At 33.2% G+C, this 20,931-nt stretch overlaps 1 protein-coding gene across 11 annotated transcripts in view; it reads right to left on the reverse strand.

The window, feature by feature from the left end:
* EPHA5 (EPH receptor A5) overlaps positions 1-20,931 on the reverse strand; it is a 313,122-nt gene that overhangs the window by 151,834 nt on the left and 140,357 nt on the right. For 7 of the 11 annotated variants that reach the window (XM_045834335.1, XM_045834334.1, XM_045834338.1 and 4 more), the window contains exons 4-5: positions 6,559-6,714; positions 2,260-2,595 (exon numbers count right to left, since the gene is read on the reverse strand). The exons of 2 other annotated variants lie outside the window; for them this stretch is intronic. In XM_045834335.1, the coding sequence (XP_045690291.1) occupies positions 2,260-2,595; positions 6,559-6,714 (492 nt within the window). The remainder of the gene's footprint in view (positions 1-2,259; positions 2,596-6,558; positions 6,715-20,931) is intronic. 2 more of the 11 variants (XM_045834341.1, XM_045834342.1) reach the window with 1 other exon arrangement.

The following is a 20,931-nucleotide window of genomic DNA, read 5'->3' on the forward strand; positions in this document are numbered from 1 at the left end:
TAATGCTTTAAAATATTCAGGAATTAGAAACTAATTATTACAAACCACTTTATATAATGTTGGTACTTGATAAAAAGGTCTAGTAAAGGTAACTTTAAACCTAAGACTTTTTAGGAGTTTCTTGAAGTCAAACATTTTTGTGGGAATTGAAACTTAGTTGCTTTAGAATGACAGATACTAAGAAAAATCTCCTCATTTTGATTTTTGGGGGGTAAGTTTGTATACCCCGAGAAATTGGGAAAAAGTGAAAATCAACAAAATGCCTTCTTTGAATACAAGTGTTTGTTTTATGTAATAATATGCCTTGGACAGCCTGACAAAATTATTTTTTCTTAGTACTTTAAGTATTAGAGTTCTAAAAAACACACTTTACAGTTTGAAGACTCCAGCAAGTCAAAAAACATCTAGAGCTAATATTTGCTCAACACATCATTTAAAAAATAAGCGATCATTTCCTACATCTAGTTCATCAGAGAAATATTGCTTTTAGCTTTCAAAGAAGATTATGCAAGAAAGAGAATATTCTCCCAAAATAATACAATTATTAGTGATTGTTCTATGTGCTCTCAATATGTTAATGGAAGATTCACAGCTGAGCCAAGTGAAGATGTTATACAAGAAGCCAGAAATCCCGTGTTTAAAGTCAGTGTATTTCTGATGTGTGAAGATGGTTCACATTTACTGAACACTTGCAACATTTAGTTATTGTGGTGAGAAATTGACATATACCAGTATTGCCAGCAGCTGAGACTATACTGAAGAAAAACTTAATTTTCACTATTACTATCCAGCTCTTTAGCTTTTTTAAAAATTCTACCTTGAGATAAAGAGTAAATGGAGAAAAATATAAATTCACTGAGAAATGTAGCATATCTATGTGCAATGTTTTCCCTAATGAAGTAAAAATAGCTGTGAACTTCTTTGAACATAGATTAAACATCTAGAATGTGCAGATTGTTTCTTAGTGAATTGCTCAACTGCCTTTGTATTGTCCAGACACTCTAAAATGTTTCCCTCAGTTTTCTCAGTCAGAAGTAACTATGAACTTAATTGCATGCATTTTCTTACTCTTAAGTGAAAGCCACTTGATTGACTGGATATATCCAATAATTCAAATTATTTTGGTCAAGACTTGATTTCCATCATCATTGTCTTGTCACCTCAGCCATTCCACAAACTACAATATTATGTGACTAAGTCTGATTCCATTCAAACACATCCTATTTCATTGAATATTCTGGAAAGGATGTCCACAGAGACAAAAGTCCACTTGCAATACTAATGAGATGACAAGCTTATGCCCTTCAACTGGGAATTGTACCCAGGGAATAGAGGGAATTTACAATATTTTGGTTTTTTTATGTTTTTCCCAATCAGATACCTGTTGTTGGCAAAAACTGGTTATAAATGGTTAATAGTCTTTAAATGATTATTTCTGTATAATAGGTTGAATTAGTCAGCCATAGTTTATCTTTGATTCTATTTTACCAGAAAAGTAGCTTTGTGTATTGATTTGTTAAAAGGTGAGTATTTGAAGGGAAAATACATGAAGTTAGTATCTCAAACAACAGTATTGTCCACTCCCTAATAATTACTACCTCATAATTCCAAGATCTTCATGTGGAAGATAGATGTGTTTTCATGTGGTTGTAGGTAGTGCATAATTATTCTAATTTTGATAAGTAGCTTTACCAAAGAAAATTAATTTCATGTATCCTTGTTATAATTTTTAAAATAATGGGAATTTTTCGATCTGAAAAGGTACTTCATCTGTGGTGCCAAATAAATGAGCAAATGAGCAAATAAAACTGGCCAGGTTAAATGCTAAAATAATAAATTGAAATTTGAAGTAAACAAAACAACAAAAACATAGATTGAACTATAATAATTACACTGCATTAAACTGAGATAAAAATTTTCTATAAGTGAATCTGAGCTAAAAATGTGTTCTTTTTAACTTACAGAATTATTTTTATTTGCTTTGATTTTTTTTCATTTTTTAATTGTTGTTCAAGTACTTTTAATGAAAAATTCAATTAAAACATCTTTTTTTGTCTGTCCTTGACTGTGTCTTCAAGAAAGCCTTAGCCTTTATTTGTTTAAAACTGAAAAACACATTTTGACATTTTCTACATCCAGTCCTAACCTTCTGATTCATGAGAAGTTCTCTCACAGATCTCAGTCAATGTAGCCCTCAGCTGCGGAGATCTTTGGCAGAGCATGGCCTAAGGTACATGTTTGGTTGGACATCACACTTACCTGCTTGATTTGTGGTTACATTTACAGACACATACTGCCGGGCTCCTGGGCTCAAGTCGGACACTCCATTCACTGCCTCAATCTCAAAGGTATAGTTTGTGTGAGCGAGCAGATCCACCATCATGACAGAGGTGTTTTTCAGGCCGATTTGCTGGGGCAGGTACCTGACATGACCTCCACACTCGTCACACACACCTGCATGGGAGTTGCACTTCTTGCATGCAATATAATATGACACATCTTTCCTTCCACCAGTGTCAGCAGGAGGAATCCATTCCAGAAAGACACTAGTTTCATTAACATTTGAGATGGCATTCCGCGGAGCTGAGGGGGGTCCTGGTTTGCAAAGTAAAGTGAGAAAAACATATTTTAAGATGATAAAATCAGGCAACTACTACACAAATCCCCAGTCTGAGGGGAAAAAATAAAGATTTGCAATTTATTTCTTAAATAAGGGGAATCAAAGAGTCATCATTTGTAATACTCTTTGAACAATCTTATTATAGTTTTGTAGGGACAATAGTGGAATATATATACCCTATAGAAATGACTTATCTTGAAATTGTTATAACACTAGTTCAGTTAAAGCAGATATTTTGCTATGTATACATAAATAATTATGGAGTAAAACTATATATGCAAAAATAATGTTAGATAAAATTACATATTTTAAAAGGGCAAGTCCTTTCTCAAATGCAAGGAAAAAATACTCCTTGATATTAAAGTAATCACTTCTTGATTAATAATTGTTCCTAAAATCTAGAAAGTAAGCATGAAGTATTCCTAAGCAATGAGAACTGGTAAAATTGGGTTTTTAGTGTGGCTCTTGATGAAAAATTTGCAATAAGTAAAAAATAGCCTTAGCTTATCTCAAAATGGGTTGCCTATCTACTAATATATCAATAACAGAATCTGAAACCCTCCCTCATATGTCAAGAAAACACTAGAATTTAAGTAGATGGTCAATATTATAATCTCTAATAAAGCTATTTTTTAAAAATTTTGATATTGTTTTAAGGTGGTGGCTTTCTGCAAATTATGAATTTTACTCAATTGGGAAACTAAAATTTATTTTTAAAATAATTCAAAATCTCTACATTGAAAAGAATGAAAGTATTCAGATCCTTAGAGATCAGCAGAACAAATTTATAAATAAATAATAAATAACATTTATTTATATATTACTTTAAACATCCCTGAAGCTAACAATTAGCACTCTAACAAGAACTGAAGTTGATTACATATAATTACAATAAGCATTCCCCTCTGCTGGGAGATGTTGACAATGCAGGAGGCTGTGCATGTGTGTTGGCAAGGACTATAAGGCAAATCTTTGAATCCTTCTGAGTTTTCCCGTGAAGCTAAAACTGGTCTAAAAAGCAGTCTTTAAAAAATGACTGCATAATGTCTAACATTATAGTCAATTTTTAAATGCCTAGACTTAAAATTTCAGTCAGCTGTTAAAGTTATATGATCAAATGTTCTCAAAGAGAAAATAAATGTATATTTCTTTTAGACCTAATTAGTAAAAGTTTCCTCACAAAGAATAAAATAAGCTGTGGTGATAGTGGAGTGGTTTATCAGCAAAAATCAAACAAATTTAAGATGGTATAGCTTAGTTATATCAATACACATGATTTGTTCTTAATAAAAGAGTTAACATTAATTTCTAGCTAAAATTGATTAAGCCATGACTGCTGAGGACTCTATTTAAAATGATAGGAAAACTAGCTTGTATTTAAAAAATATCATTTAAATTAAGACTCCATAACCAAAGAGTTGCCATTTTTGACAAAACAGTCCCCACCTTGGCTGTATTTATGGTTAAATCTTATGAATTTGTCCATACGTACAACTTTACACACTTCAATGTAGAACAGTCACTTTTAAGTTGAAGTAAGTACTTAAGATGAAAACATAAGTATTATTTTTCTATAATACCTTCTTTAATTGTGGAAACTTATGGAGAAAATATAATTTGAGGTCAAAATGTTATTGGTTTCTTTCTAAGAACATGGTAAAAGATACCTGAAATATGTCTAGTTCAGAAAGATACCACACCTCTAGGATTTTTTTTTCTGCCAGCTAAAATATACCTGCATGTAACACCTTTGCTCTAAATCTGTAAAACTGAGACAAACTCTGGCTCATTTCTTCTGACTCTGCTACTCACAGCCCCTCAACATTTGGGCAAAGGCACATATGAAACTCAAATTTAAACTCAAAATAAAACTTAAATTTAAGTAAAACCTTAAAGTAGAAATAAAACGTGAAAACTCAGACAGACTTGCATCTAAAAAAAATAATAATACACTGAAATTCCACTGCCCACTTATCGATGTGATGTATGAACCAAAGTAGAACTGTGAGAAGTACCTTTGACATAAGAAGATTCATTAGAAGCTTTATCACTTTTTGATTTTTCTTTTTCCTTTTGTTTATAAAATACTGTTTTCTAGGATATATATAACCAAAAATATTAAAACATGGAGGAAACATAAATTTAATTCCAAAGCCAAATGTAAAGCAAAATTAAAGATTTTCCCCTGAACATCAATCAAGCCAACTTTTCAAGGGTATCATATGCAGTACTTGTGGTGGTATGGATGCAACCAAAAAGATAACACGCACGCTCACAGATAATGTAATAGATCTTCTACACGTCATTTTAGAAAATGCATACAAAATAGTCTTTTGAGACAGTGTTAGAAATTCACACACCTGGAGACAGAGAAAATAGGAAGCCTCGGGTCCTACAAGAGTGCTAAGGAGCCCTTGCCACCTGACCACAGGCTTTCTTCATTCCCAGATCTACCAAATTTACAGAAAGGGGGGCTCACATTAATGCTAAGAAAGAGAAAGATCATGACTGGACCATTTAAAATAATAATTAGTTAATTAGAAATCAATGAATTTTAAAAGTATTTCAAGACATAATTTTCTTTCCCTAATTTACAATTCTACTATTGTGTACCCAAAATTTCCCCCATTACTTGGGCATTCTTTTGCTCTGAACAATCAAAATAATCTCCACTGCAACCAAAACACATCATATTCAATCATAGTTTATCTCTCCTCTATTTAGATGTATTCTTCCAAAAGTACATATATTAATGGTATTTACTCATTTGAAGATAAATTATTTATAATTAGTAATCACTTAACCCATAAAATTGTCTTATAATAAAATAATGATCTGTACCAATGTAAAGCCAATCAATATAAAACATTGAAGAATTATAAGAATGTTTCACTGACACTATGAAATTCAGACACTGAAATTCAAATAAAATTTCAATTTTTGTTTATTTAAGGAATTACATGTCTCTTTATATTTAATACTAATAAATACTAAATTTCAAAAATCTGTCATCACCTTTGAGAGCAACCACAATGTAATGGAATCTAAAATAGGCAAACAAAGCAGGTCATGACAATTGACTGTTGTGGGAAAAGGGATCCACTTTTCTTCTCTTTTATTTTGTCTTTTTGATTTACTATAGAGGCCATGAATGTGTAAAAACTATGCAAGTATTGTCATGAAACAAACAAATATATAAATTTGTTCCCTTCCCAGAAATATATGGAACACTAGAAAAATAATAGCAGTGAAAACATTAATGATATGAATATATTCACTATAAATGTTGAAATTGGGTGTTTAATATTCAGTGCTACAATTATACAATTATCTGATCATGTAATTAATAATAGTCAAGAGCACTCACTCATAAAAAAAACTATGGCAACTGCTTAAAACCAATATAAAAAATTGGTTTTATATTTCACACCTGATCAGATTTGTCAACCCCAGTTTCCTATGTTCTTGTAATGTCTTGTCTTCTATTGTAAATGACCTACACATTGGCTTTTACAGCTTAGCAGGGCAAGTCAGAACAATGGTGAAAGTGTTATGACTGCATGTTTATGCAATTAGAAAGCTGGCTTGGAAGAAGAAAAAGAAGAAGAAAATTTACCATGAACAGGGAAATGGATTGATTAAAGTTATGTTTGGCTACCATGAACACTAAAAGAACTCGAAATAAAAGTAAAAAGTCTATGTGTCTTAGGTGTTGAATGTGAAATTAGGGAAAATGGATGCTTCTCACAGTGAGTGATAAAAAAGCCTTCAAATTTTTCAGTGCTTACTCAAGAAGACTGAAATATGGTGGGAAATGTATTGGAAAATTAAGCATGTGCCTGTTTTAGGGGGAATGGTAATAGAATGTAACAAGCTCCACCAGGATTTCTTTAAAATGGTGAGAGTGAGCATCACCAATAATCCGTGGGTTTTCTTACTTGTGCATGCCATTGTGGGTGGATCAGACTCCCTCCTGAAATAATCCTTTTCACAGACACAAGAGGTTGAAGCTTCCTCATGGGTATAACTGTGAGGTGGACATTTGCTGCAGCTCTGGCTGTGAGGTGAGGCTTTGAAGAACCCAGGTCTGCACACTGTCAAAAGAAATAAGAGACTAAGCTTTTCCCTGGAACAGATGCGGTGTTTGTTCTGTGAGTAATGTCATTATTTTGACTAGTATACACAGATTACATATAACACAATCTTTGCATTAATTTCAATTTTTCTTTCATAAGCTTCTGAATCATAAATACCAGGCTATTCATTCAGATAAACAAATATTTAAGTATTTATAATTAAAGATATTTGAATGCTATGTATATTTAATGATTTTTATGCTACAGGAGCCTATAAAGAATTATATTACAAAATGTAGCAAAGACTTATTTGTATTTAAAACTTGAAGCAATGCCTTGAATATAATTTTCACTTCCTGTAATAATACATCTTATGTGGAACAAGTGCAAATTTTCTACCATGCTCATAAAATGGTGTGGTATACAGTAAGTGCTCAAAATTTGTCATTTAATTAATTAATTAATTAATTAGAAGATGTTAAAGTCCTTGGAGTTCATTTAGATTGGGGGAATGCATGAATGAGCTGGTGCATTATTCACATTATGTTGCTTCCAGGAGGAGTTAGATTTTAGGCCTTTTTTTAAACTTTTACTGCACTTGGGATTTTTTTTATTTAACATACAGCTATTCTAATACTGGTCACACTTAAATTACTTATAATTTCTATAAAAGATAGAAAATGTGTCTCAATTCATTTTATATTCACAATACTCATCAGAGTGTGTGATTACAGTACATATTCATAAATTGTTATATAATGCTCAAATGAATGAATGGCATGGCATGAAGTTTGGACTGAACTATTTAGAATCATATAAAGAAAATGTTCTCTGATATTTTTGTTATTACTCAGTTGGTTTTCAGGTAAATAAGTGCTAATGAAATAATTTTTTTATTCTGTTCATTCCTTAAGCTTTTGTGTTTTTCTTTCTCCTCATGGGCTAATGAAGTCAAACTTCAATATTCTAATTGCCTAGTGTGAGCCAATTGAAGGCCAATGGAAACCAAGCTAAAGGTTTGATTACTTTTTAAGGCTTAGTTTACATAAAGATAATAACCACCTATATTTTTCTGTTCTTAAAGTTCACTGTATATATATTTAAGAACATTTATTCATGAATAAATAAGTGCTGAAGCTCAAAGGTATACTTGCATTTCAATAAAAATGTTTGATAGATGCAATGAATTAGAGCTAAATTTCATGTGCTATAAATGATCTGGGATTTTAGTAATCCATGCAAAGGTGTTCTACCATCACTATGAATAATCAGGACCTGACAAAATTGAGAAGATACTTTTCTCTGTAGATCTAATTATAGCGATAGTAAAGCCTTAATGCGCTTACAAATTCAGAGAGACTGTGAAGAAAGATAAGAGCTTTTTGATAGTATTAAGAGCATTCTTGACATTAAGTGATTAGGAAAATATTTAAAATACTATTTTTTTAATAATAGGATTGCTGTACCAGCCAGTACCAGCCTTAGCTAAGTTTATCCATTATTTTCTTTTATCCTTTTATTCCCAAGTTAAATACTATTTGCTTTCAAAGATGTGAAGTGCCAATCCACTCATTCTGCATATTTGAAATTCATTTATCATTCATGAGACAGAAGTCATTTCTTTTCTTTTTAATGAGTGCCTTTTATCTTAAGGACTTTGCATGATATCATATGTAAAGTTGCTGTTCAACCAACCCTCCATGGGAACTTTGGAGATAGGCAATAATATAAATGTAAGTAAAAAAGATGATACATGCATCTTTCTGTTCAATAGTCAAACAGAATTCTTTCAGCAGGTGTGATAAGCCAGATTTTGCTTGCTACTGAGTTACAGAGATAAACGAGATAGAAATGACCCTGCCTTTATAAGTTTAAAAGGTATTTCATAAATAATTATAAATATCATTATGCTACAAAAGACAGCTATGAGATTGAACATCAGAATCTACTTAATTTTTTTAATCCTCACCTGAAGACATTTTTAATAGCTTTTTGAGAGTTGGCAAAAGAGAGAGAGAAAGAAGAATCACCACTGTGAGAAACACCAATTGGTTGCTTTCTGTACATTCTGGACTGTACAGAAAGGGGATCATATGTGCCTGGACTGACTACCCATCAAGGCACATGCCCCGACCAGGAATTTAACCTGCAATCTTTCGGTGTATGGGATGATGCTCCAACTAACTGAGACACACTGGCTAGGGTAACATCTAACTTAGACTGGAATATCAAAGACTTTTTCTAAGAAAGCTGAATCTCTGTTGAGTTGTAAAAGATTAATAATATCATCCAATTGAATAAGAGTATTGCAGTGCCTTAGAGGGAAGAATCTTTTCAAAGGACTGAAAGAGGTGGAGAATAAATAGGGAGATGGGGGAGGCTAAATAATTGATCAGGCACATAGTAGGACTAAAGTGGCAGAGATAAAGTGGGACAGGAAAGGAGAAAGCAGGTCACAAATACCTTATGATTGTTATTATTTGGAACTTTTATTTATGAATAAAGGCAGGTTATTACAAAGATATAAGCAGGGAAATAATAAAATCAAAGTTGTTTTAAAGAGATCATTTACCAGCAGCATGGGTAACAGACTGAAGAGGTGCATGGATGGAGGCAATTAGCCTTTTTTTCTATTGCATTAATTCAGAAAGGGACTCTTGTGTTACCAGTGTGGTTCCAATGGTCATAGATGAGAGTAAGTGAAATCAGGAGATAAACACGAAGTGAAATAAATAAGATTTCATGGTATATTTAATGGGTCAGATGAGTAAGTAAGAGATTTTAAGAATGACTCTGAAGTGTTTGCCTTAAACCACGCAGGATATACTGTTGCTGTTTTCTAAGATGGAAAACACTAGACATGAAATGTGTTTGTGGGAAGATAATGATTATGTTTAAAGAATTTTTTAAATTTGAGGTTAGCTGCAGAAATCCACATAGAGATACAGAGAGGAAAAATGTGGGATTCAATGTTGTCAAATAAAAATACCACAAAACCACAATTTTACATTGCCCTCATATCACAGTCCCAAATTCAAATGGGACATACGAATGTCTGTCCAGAAAGTGTCCAGCCATGTACTATGAAAAAGAGACATTGATTGAAGAAGATACAAGATTCAAGAAACATTGTACACAGGACAATGACTCCTAAGTCCCCTCAAAGTAGACACCTTGGAACCTCACACAGTTATCCCAATTGCCATCAGTTGCCCTGTTGCATTTTCTTGAACCTTGTTGACAGTCTGATCTCTCTTCCCTTTCAAAGGTGATTTTAGTTTTGGGAAAGTCAGAAGTCACAGGGTGCCGAATCTGGGCTATAGTGGGCCTGAGTCACCTGGGTGATTTGCTGTTTCACTGAAAAACATGATGCGTGAGGAGATGCATAGCTGTGGCCTTTAGAATCATCCAAATAGTTTCTGTGGAGGAATGTTCAAGCTTAATGCAAAATGTGATGCAGATTCGTTGCTCTACTCGCTCAATCATTTTGAATGTGATGGCCACACAGTACACATGTTCACTCAAAGGTGTCTACTTCCCCCACTGAATAGTACAGTGAAATAATCATTATTCATGCATATACATTCCAGTCCACTCTCTTTGGCTGCCAGGTTGCATCTATGCTGTACAAACCATGTACATTCTCATTAAGTTGACAATAGTTGTTTTTTTTCCAAACAGACCTTGTACAATTCTAATAGACAATCACTGTATTACTTCCTTAGTTAACTTCAGTTCCTAGCATTAACATGATTATGTTTAACTTCACCTCTTCTAAATTGTTACAAGTTTTGTTCCTTTCTGACTCTTAGCTGGTATGCAACGAGGGACCCAAAAAACTGAAATTATCTTCTGGAGGGCAGGCCCCTTAATTACAGGCTTCCCCCACTATTGGAAGACTTTTTCAACATGTTTGCCCATTTCATGATGGGTAGTTTAGGCATGCACCTGCCTATATCAGGCTGAGTGTTCAGAAGTTTTTGACCAAAAATAGCATGTCCTCCATGTCCCACACTCTCTATTCACCTGATCTCTCCCTGAGCCATGTATTTTTTCTCCTATACAAAAGGACTCAAAGGGAAATATTTTGCTGAAGTAGAAGAGGTGAAACAGCACAAACAATAAAAGGCATAAAAATCAACAAGTTCAAAAACTGTTTAGAGCAGTGGAGAAAAATGTCTTGCTAGGCGTATTGCATCAAATGGAGAGTACTTTGAAGGTTACCGATGCTTAGACATGTAAGGATAAGTACACAATTTTTAATAAATAAATTGTGTTTTGTGGGGAGGTCCCTCCTCTTATTTGCTATAAAAATAGTAGTCATCAGAGAGGAAGGTCATTATTTTTCTACCACAAAATCTCCAAACTTATATACACTTAGACTTACATTCTTTACCTATCTTCTTGTTAAAATGGAAATGTGTCCTTGCTCCTATGCCTTCTTCCCACACACATACACCTACTCTGTCACTCATGTGGACCCAGTATAATTTTCCAGAAATTTGGAATGAAAGCAAAGTAAAGCAAAACAAAGAACAACAACACAACTGTCCATCTCACTTGATTCTAATTATCCTTATAGCTTACAAATAGTTTTGTTTCCTTTCAGAACATGCTTTCTTAAGTTATTTTCCATACATGCATCTCTAGTGCCTCATTTTGCGTCACACACTGACGCACTCCACTCTGATGAAACTACTCAACCGGAACTGCTTTCATTAAGATTGCAGTCATCCTCTTGCCATGCTTCTCAGCAGCATTTGATCTAGCCATCTTTTGGGGAAACTCTAGGTAATTTTATTACAAAATGCTAGCATAGCCTACATATTGACACATAATATGTAGGAGTCCTTTCAAATGTGGTCTCCTGCAACACTCATCATCTCCATCCATGCTCATCTACTTATAATTTCCTGCACTTGAGAAGCATCTCCACCTGCCTCTGAATATTGCAGGAAAAGCATTCCAGGTCAAAAGACAGGAAATATGAGTCACACATACATGCACATGTGCACACACAAAAGAGGCTTGTTCACCACCATAAGGAACCTGGATTTAATATGAATATATTTGGAAAAAATTGCAGGCATTATGTATTTATTTATTATTATTTTATTGTGCTTTTTCTGTCAAGCACTGCAACAAGAAATGTTTGCACAGTGGTGAGAAAATAACAATTGTACAACACAACCTGAAGTTACAGGATATTTAAAGAAACAAAAACTAATAATCAAAAGGAACAAAACAGACTTTTTACATTTTAATCATGACAAGATTAACAAGTACTTACTTTGGTAAATAGTAAAAGTTATCTAAATTCCGCCTTGATCTGTTTCATTCAAAATAAAATTTCTGGAGCAAAGTTGTTTCACGTGATACTTGTACATTACCTAAACATTATTTGGGAAATACTATGCAAGTTCATTTAAGTGAGAAAGGAGTAGGAGGAAAAAATGCATGCTGAATTAATGTGTTAGATAAGGCTATTTTGGCAAGCCTCTGGAGAGAAGGAAATTATTTTTAGTAATTACTGTTCTATCCCTGCTTTTTGGTTTATTTTAGTGCTACCTTGTCCATGATGTATGTGCTGACTTGCATGATAAAATACAATTTTATTTAATTTTAAATTTTATTAATTATAAATGTAATTTCCTTAGACATCCTTTAGAACTTTGAACCATTTTTATGTTTGTCTTTGAAGATTGCAAAAATTTTGTCCTATTTTATGTGTAGGAATTCTTATCTGCTCCCAACTCATATAAATAATCTTTTTAAAAATATTTTTTAATTTTTCAGGTACAGTTGTCTTCATTTTCACATCACTATTTTCCCTTCACCCCACCCATCCCCACCTCCCACCCTCAATCCTACCTCCCTTTGGCTTTTCCCATGGGCCCTTTATAAATGTTCCTTGACCACCCTTCCCTTTCTTTCCCTTATTCTGAAATCTGTTCACTTGCTTTTGATACGGAGCATAGTCCCTTGAAGTGAGTACATGTTTATTAGTATTTATTGGTGAAAACAGTGCATTTGCATACTCAAGGATAAATGGCATAGCGGGAACTTAATAAAAGCTGGTTAACCTGAGTTATTTAAATATTAAGTCCAGGCAAGTAAAAAAATACTATGGATCATATCTACACTGGCTATTTTAGTAGTTTTTCAGAAACTACCAGCACTCTAGGTCTCATGTTTAGTATTTCAAAAACAAGAATGTTAATGACATATTAAAATATAGTTCTCCAATATAACCAGAAAAAGTATGTCATCAATATGAAAATTAATATAGGCTTTCAATTGTTAAATTATGGGAAATTAATATAGGCTTTCATTTGTTAAATTATAATCTGAGTAGGAACCTTTTTTTTAAGTCCTCAAAATTACCAGAAATGGTTCAACTAACAATTTAGGACTTTTTTTTTTCACATTAAAAAAATCAGTTAAATTTCTTTAGAGTTTCCAAAGTATTTTACAGTTAAAGCTCCATCACATGTGGAATACCTAAGTAAATTAATTTTATAATGCAAAGTCAACAATCCAGAGCAAGGACCAATTTTCTTGGTCACCAAGAAAATTTAAAAACAAGGTAATGTAGAAAACAGTTTTAGTAATTTAGAATTTTATAATTCCCCCTATGCATTTTAGAATGGAAACTAAAACTGATTAATAGAATTAATTCTAAAATTAAATTTAATTTTAGAATTATAATGCACAGACTATTTAAAAATATACACATATAAAAGAAGGAAATGAAAATAATTTTCTATAGTGTTACAGATATAATTGATACTCAAACATGTTATTGAATGTATCCAATTTTGCTTTGTTAAGAATGACAGAAAATAACTATGAAAAATATTTTACCATAGTTCTATCATATGTGAACTATCAGAGGACATAATCTAAGTCAAATTTGTTTTTAGATAGATTTTTCAAAATTAAGCACCCACATATACCTTAGCCCATTTTAAAAGATGTGTACATTAAGAAAAGCAACATAACTCAACACACTGCAAAAAAAATTACATTTCAAGATATATCAAATAATATTTATATCAAAATTTATCCATGAGAGTAGGTTTATCCTCATATTTAAAATATCTGTTCAGTATAAAAAATAAGTATTGGGTTAAAAACTGATACAATTAAAATAGATTTTAAACTTGTAACTCTAAAATTAAGCAATAACTCTTCAAAGCTAGCAAAGAGAAAAAGGAGAAAATATTTAAACATATTTAAATGGCAAGCTAATTGAAATATAAGTTTAAATTACTGAAATACCTAATGGCTAACTCTAATATTAGAAAATAATTACAGAAAAATATATTAAGTACATTAAATCACTCTGTACTATTTTTGTGTCCATCAGTATATGAGTGGATAAAACAACTATGGGACATTTACACAATGAAATGCTACTTGGCAGTAAAAAAAAAAATTACCCTTTGCAACAGTGTGAATGGACCTGGAGAACATTATTCTAGGTGAAACAAGCCATCCTGAGAAGGACAAATATCTTATAATTTTATGTAGTGGAATCTAATGAAAAAAAAACTGAAGTAACAAGAAAAGTAGAGACAGACTCATAGAGAATAGGAAGACAGCTAAGGAGTGGGAGGTTAGACGGTGGAGGGATCAAGCAAAAATAAAAAAAGACTCATGGACATGGACAACATTTGGTGATTGCGTGAGCGTGAGGAAGGGGATATAAAGGGACTAAACAATAATGGAAAAAATACAATACTTTTTTAATAAAAATAATTATAAAACATTGAGAAAATGGACTTTTCAATTACTCTTTTCCAAGAACATAATTACATGTTTTCAACATTTTTTTAACATTTTATGACTATCAAAGTTTATAATTCATTTATGCTTTCACAAACAAAATTCATATTTATATTTTTGTTAGTTTAAAGAAAAGCCAGAAATCCATGTTTTGGAGAATGGATTTACTATGGAAACTTCTATAAAAGGAGAAATCTGTGGATAATTAACTCACTGAAAACCATAACAAATTTTAGTATTTGTTTATTGATAATAAAACACATGACCTTCTCTTAATTAAAGGATAATAAAATATCTTCAAGTTTTTTTCTTATCTCAGGTAAGGATGATTTTTTTGGAAAGCTGATTAAATATGATCACATTTAGGCTTTTTTACCTTGTTTTATTTTGAATATGATGAAAAATTACTCATGAAATATCACAAATATTCTTGTATCAGCCTTCATTATTCAGTAGTTCTGTCATGTGCTTTTCTAAACAATGTTCATAATATGAATGTTTATTGCCTAGACAGGTGGAATGAACAGTTTAAATATCAAGCTGGATGATTTATCATGTAATTGAAAGAAAAGCTTCTGGGCCGTGTATTTGATTTTAACTATCCATTATTTTTTTTTTTTTTTTAGATCAGGCAGTGAAACCCAGTTTGTTTAACTCATTTATGTATGGTCATAAAATAAGTCTAATTTCAGATCATGAAGTGAATATGTTCCAGTTAATGCAATAAAATTTCTGTGAAGGGACAAAAGCATCTAAGGCAACCTTTGTTATGAAAGTATTTGGAAGATCTGGCTCAGAGAGTTGGCCTTAACAATTAAGGTTATAGGAGTGTTTTTTGCAATAAATGGTTCTCTTTGTATCATTGGGCATTAACATCTAAGTTCACTAACTGAGAAGACACTACTATCTGTGTAACAAAATTATATTTCTTTTGATAATGATGAAAAAGTACAGAAAACATGTACTGTTTTGGAATAAATAATAAAACATTATTTATAATATATATTGTATAAATGCACTAGTTATTACATTTCAGATTCATTATAATTTGAGATTACAGTATTAACAGTGCAGTTCTTTAAAAAAGCACAGATAGATATAGAAGAATTAACTATATCAAGTATCTAAAAACTCTAATATATCTTTAAAAAGTTTTAAAATCCCTTATTTGAGATAAAGCACACTTGGAATGTTAGATATGTCATATCTCTAGTTATGAATGTACATATAATGAAGGAAGTATCAGAGAAAACATAAAACATACAATTGTTCTAAACCTGTTTTCTCCAAATTGTAGTCTGAAAATTAAAATGAATTAAGCCATTTTGCAAATGATGAAGCCATATCTATAAAATGTTCTTCTGAATTGAAAGTCTGCAAATTAGCAAAAGCAGCTGGATAATGCATTTCATTTGGCAAAAGCAGTCATTTATCTGTCCCTAATTTTCAGTGTGCAAGTGTCCTACTGGGTCTCAAATTAGACAATTTCAGATGTCAACATTTAGGGGCATAATTTTTTATTCACAGAATGGGAAATGTGTGACCAAAATAATTTGGCAAAGACTCTCTTTTCATAATATACCTTATCTCTGACACCACACCCAGGCAAACTCTCAAATATATTTCATGGCAGTACATATTTTATTATTTTTATTTTTATATGTTTAACTCACATATATTTTCTTCCTAGTTTAATATGATCAGTACTGTAGACTTACTCAATCATTCCCAGTGCTGATTTTTATGTGTTAGCTATCTGCAATGTCAATTTCAAACCCAGAATGGATTTTGGCTTTTTTTGGAAGCCAGAGTAGAAAGAAAAAAGAAGCCAGAAAAACAATTAACTCCAAATGGTTGATCTCAAGGGATGATTAGAAAGCAGATTCTTTATTTTGTAATATGGAACCTCAGACTTCAAGGTTATAGTCTTAACCCAAATAAGATTATACATTTTTAAAATTTTTATTTCTTGATTGGAGAAAGCGTGTGAGGGAGATGTGTTGTACCTCTGACTCACTCATTCATTGGATGATTTTCGTATGTGCCCTGACCGGAGATCAAACTCACAACCTCGGCATACTGGGATAATTCTTTAACCAACTGAACAACCCGGCCAGAGCCTGAATGAGTTTATACTTTAAAGCATATTCCTTTTTCATTATCCCTCATGATTGCCATTGCACAACCATCTCCCTGAACATTCTCTTTTTATAATCACATGACATAGAAATGATCACTTAACTATACCAATAAAACAAACTGGCATATTTTCAGCATGTCCACAAGTGTTAGTGAGTGAAACTGTGTGCAGATTCAGGTCATTTAGTTAACATAATAATAGTAAAGGCAGCAGCTTACTTCTGGCTACTACTTCCACTTTACAGGTACAAGGCTAAGCAACATGCGTAGTTTCTTACAACCAGCCAGTAAGTGGAGAATCTGGGATTTTAGTGCGGTGAATGTGGTAACATAGCTAAGCTTTCTTACTGTTGCTCCTTTCTCTTGAAGGTCCTGAGGTGCCACCTTCTTTGTTTCTGGAAAATAGCCGCTCTGTCGAATTAACTATTCTCACGGACTTAATACTACAGTTTTAGGAAAACACTTTCTTCTAAGAGACTATAATTTTAACAATATCAAATGGCTAACCTAGTAGTTACAGGCAATAGAAGCTGTTAAAAGCATGTGTATGTTACAGAGCTTCAAGGTTTATATTTCTTTCTTCTTTTTTACTTTTATTGTATTTCATTTTACATTTTTACATCGTAAACCTCCCACATTGACATTTATTTTTGCATCATGAAACCTAGAATATTGATAATGAAGGTAAAGCATTTTATAAGCTAATATTTTTATCCTGCTGAAAATCATATGTATAGCCATAGTCCCCAGTGCAATGACATTTGGAGAAGAGGCCTTTGGGAGGTAATTAGGGTTAGATGAGTTTATGGTGGTGGGGTCCTGATATGGGATTAATGGTTTCATAAAATGAGGGAGAATTTCTTTCTCTCTCTCTCTCTCTCTGTCTCTGTCTCTCTGTCTCTTTCTGTCTTTTGTCTCTCTGTCTGTCTGTCTCTCTTCCCCTCTCTCACAGATGTACTGAGGAAAAGCCCAAGGCAGATAGATGCAAGCCAGGAAGGGAGCTTTCACTAGGAACTGAGTCAGCTGTCACTTTGATCTTAGATATCCCAGATGCCAGAATTGAAATAAATACACTTCTGCTGTGTAAACCCCTCAATCCATGAGGTCGTTGGGGCAGGCCAAACTGAACAATATCATTATTCAAAGAAAGATGTGTAAGTATAGGACAGGGTGGGAGAATGGTCATTAGATTGGGATGACATGGATTAAATCACATCTTTTCAAGAATTATCTTTATGATGAATATTTAAACTCTCAATATAGTTACCTCAAGAACATCTCTCAAGAGCATATGGGTTAATACACCATCAGTCTTTTCTAAAGCATATTTATGTGATAAACAGTTATGATGATTAGCTTTTGCATTTTAAAATATCCATATGGTAATAGTAAAATTATGTTAACAAGACTATGTCAAATGTTTGTAAATACTAAGTTCTGAAAATTTCTACTGATCATACTGTAAAATACAGTATGGGTATTAATTTATTTGTGTGTGTATCTCAATAAGACACTGAGAAGTATTAGAATTATTTAATTGCTTTCCAATGTCCCTAATTCTATAGATATTTTTAATCATAAAAAATGAAGAGTTAACTTAATTTCAACTATCATAGGAGAAGTTTTAAAAATCTTAGCTGAGCTCTGGCTGGTGTGGCTCAGTGGTTTGAGCACTGGCCTGGTGAACTGAAAAGTTGCTGGTTCAGTTCCCAGTCGGGGCACATACCTGGTCTGCAGGCTGGGTCCCCAGCTGGGGGTGTATGAGAGGCAACTGATTCACGTTTTTTTCCCTGTCTTTCTCCTTCCCTTCCCCTCTCTTTAAAAATAATTAAATAAAATCTTTTAAAAAACTTAGCTGACATTGTGACTAATTTATATAACTTTTCCAGGAATTCAGTTACTCTATTGATATATAACATCATTGCTTAGAATCTCAGACTAATTACATTGGTTTTCAAATAATACATGTTGCATTAAAAATTATTTTGAGCCCTGGCTGGTGTAGCTCAGTGGATTGAGCGTAGGCTGCAAACCAAAGTGTCACAGGTTCAATTCCCAGTCAGAGTACATGCCTGGGTTGCAGGCCATGACCCCCAGCAACCGCACATTGGTGTTTCTCTCTCTCTCTCTCTCTCTCTCTCTCTCTCTCTCTCTCTCTCTCTCTCTCTTTCTCCCTCCATTCCCTCTCTAGAAATAAATAAATAAAATCTTTAAAAAATTATTTTGTATAGGGCCATTTATTTCCCAAAATCTTGACAAAAATAATCTAATTTTCCTAATTAATCGTCACATATTTTCCATCTCTGCTACTTCTTTTCTAGTCTACCTCTGTTTTTCTGTGCGTTTCAGTCTAAAACACAGTTTGGGTTTTTATGTGCATATGTATACTACTTCATTTTACTAAGGGTTATTGAATTCTATGAGGCAGGCATATGCTATTCAGAAGTATGTATAGGGGTAAAGAGACAGAACTTGAGGGATGGTAAAACAGGAATTCATGAAAACAAAAAATTGGAAGAGTACTCAATGGTGAGAGGTAGAAAGGGATAAAGGTGGGCTGCCTCAGAAAAGTAATGTCTACTTTTAAATATGAATAAAAAGATCTCTTGCCCTCTCTGGTAGGCTTCAGTGGATTGAGTGCCAGTGAAACCAAAGGGTTTCACCTACTCAGTCAGGGCATATCCCTGGATTGGAGGGCAGGTCCCCAGTTGGGGGATCACGAAAGGCAACCACACATTGATGTTCCTTTCCCTCTCTTTCTTATTCTCTTCCCCTCGCTCTAAAAATAAATAAATATAATCTCTAAAAAAATCTCTTACTGAATAAAGAATGGGCAGCTAGGGTCTCATTGAGAAAGAGATGATTCAGCAAAGATTTAAAGGAGGTAAAAACGTTATCTAAGAATATATGTGTCTTAGGAAGAGCATCCTTGGTATTTCATGGCACGGAAAGGAACCAGAGGCCTGGAGCAGAGTGAGTGAAGGAAAGTGTATTAGAAGATGAGGTCAGATGGGCAATTGGCAACAGATCACTAAAGGCTCTGAGTCCTAGTAAAAATGTTCATTTTTTACTCAGTGAAGTGGCATAATAAGATTTTAAAGGATCACTGTTGTTACTGTCTTGAGACCTAACTTTAGTAGATGAAGAGGGAAAGCAAGGAGAACAGTTAAAATGCTACCACAAAAATCTGACAGAAAGATGGTTTGGTTTGGTCCAGGATGGTGGTGATGAAGTGGTGTGAAGCTACTGGATGCTGCATATGGTTAGATAGAGACAACAGGATTTGTGGACTGACAGGAAGTGGAGTATAAGATCAAGCCAGGAGTAAAGAATGACTTTAGAAAAATAAAGGGTGATTTTGTCCTCATCTAATATAAAAACATTTTCAGATAGCACAGGTTTTCAGGGGAGGAGCAGTTTTAGATGTGCTGTGCATAAAACATTTAAGGGACACCAACTATGCAGACAGATAGATGATCCTAGAATTTGAGAGAGAAGTCTGGGCTAGAGTTAGAGTGAGTGTTTAAGGACTTGGGTCTAAATAAAGTCTCCATGGGATAGAGTGTGCATGGAGAAGAAAAGACAGCTCTCCACCACGACCACCCAACACATACAATTTCTGACGTGATTGGTTGTCTTTGGCTGGATTCTTAGAATATAAAGACACTACCAAGAGACTCAAAGCATGGCTGTTAACTTTTCTTTTTCTTTTCATTTCTATTGCACTTTTCTATTAGTTTTCATCTCCTTTATACACTCTTCCACCTCCACCAACCCCTCTCCCCACCATCACCACGCTGTTCATTTACTAATAATTATTTTGTCCTCAATGTTACAATTTACTAAGACATACTTCAATTCCATTTTGTCATTTCAAACTCTCAAGAAGCTCATAAGGTAAATACTGTCATCTTCATTTTACACTTAAGTCAGCTATACTCTTAAAACATACTGACAAGCAGACAGAGATTCATACTCAGCTCTGTGCAATGAGATATCTGTCCCCCAACGTGCTATTTTTCCTTTACGTCATTTTTTTCCTTGAAAGGATTCTGACTCTTTCAACCTCATCTCATAAAATGCAATAGCCAACTTTCTCTTTCCATTTTTCCTTTGGTTTTTGAAAATAGATCCATACTTGGTTGGACCAACACCACCTGGCTTTGTTCCCTAACATGTTATCTTCAAAGGTAGCCAAAATGGAATCATGTCTTAAATTATCTGAGAAACACTTTACTTTTTTTTCTCTTTAAAGTGTTAAAATTTTCCACCTCATAACAGCAAATTGAGAAAAAAATATTGGAATTT

The sequence above is a fragment of the Phyllostomus hastatus genome, unplaced genomic scaffold (assembly GCF_019186645.2).
Source record: "Phyllostomus hastatus isolate PE091 unplaced genomic scaffold, TTU_PhHast_1.1 phas_contig_196, whole genome shotgun sequence".
In the NCBI taxonomy this organism is placed as follows: domain Eukaryota; kingdom Metazoa; phylum Chordata; class Mammalia; order Chiroptera; family Phyllostomidae; genus Phyllostomus; species Phyllostomus hastatus.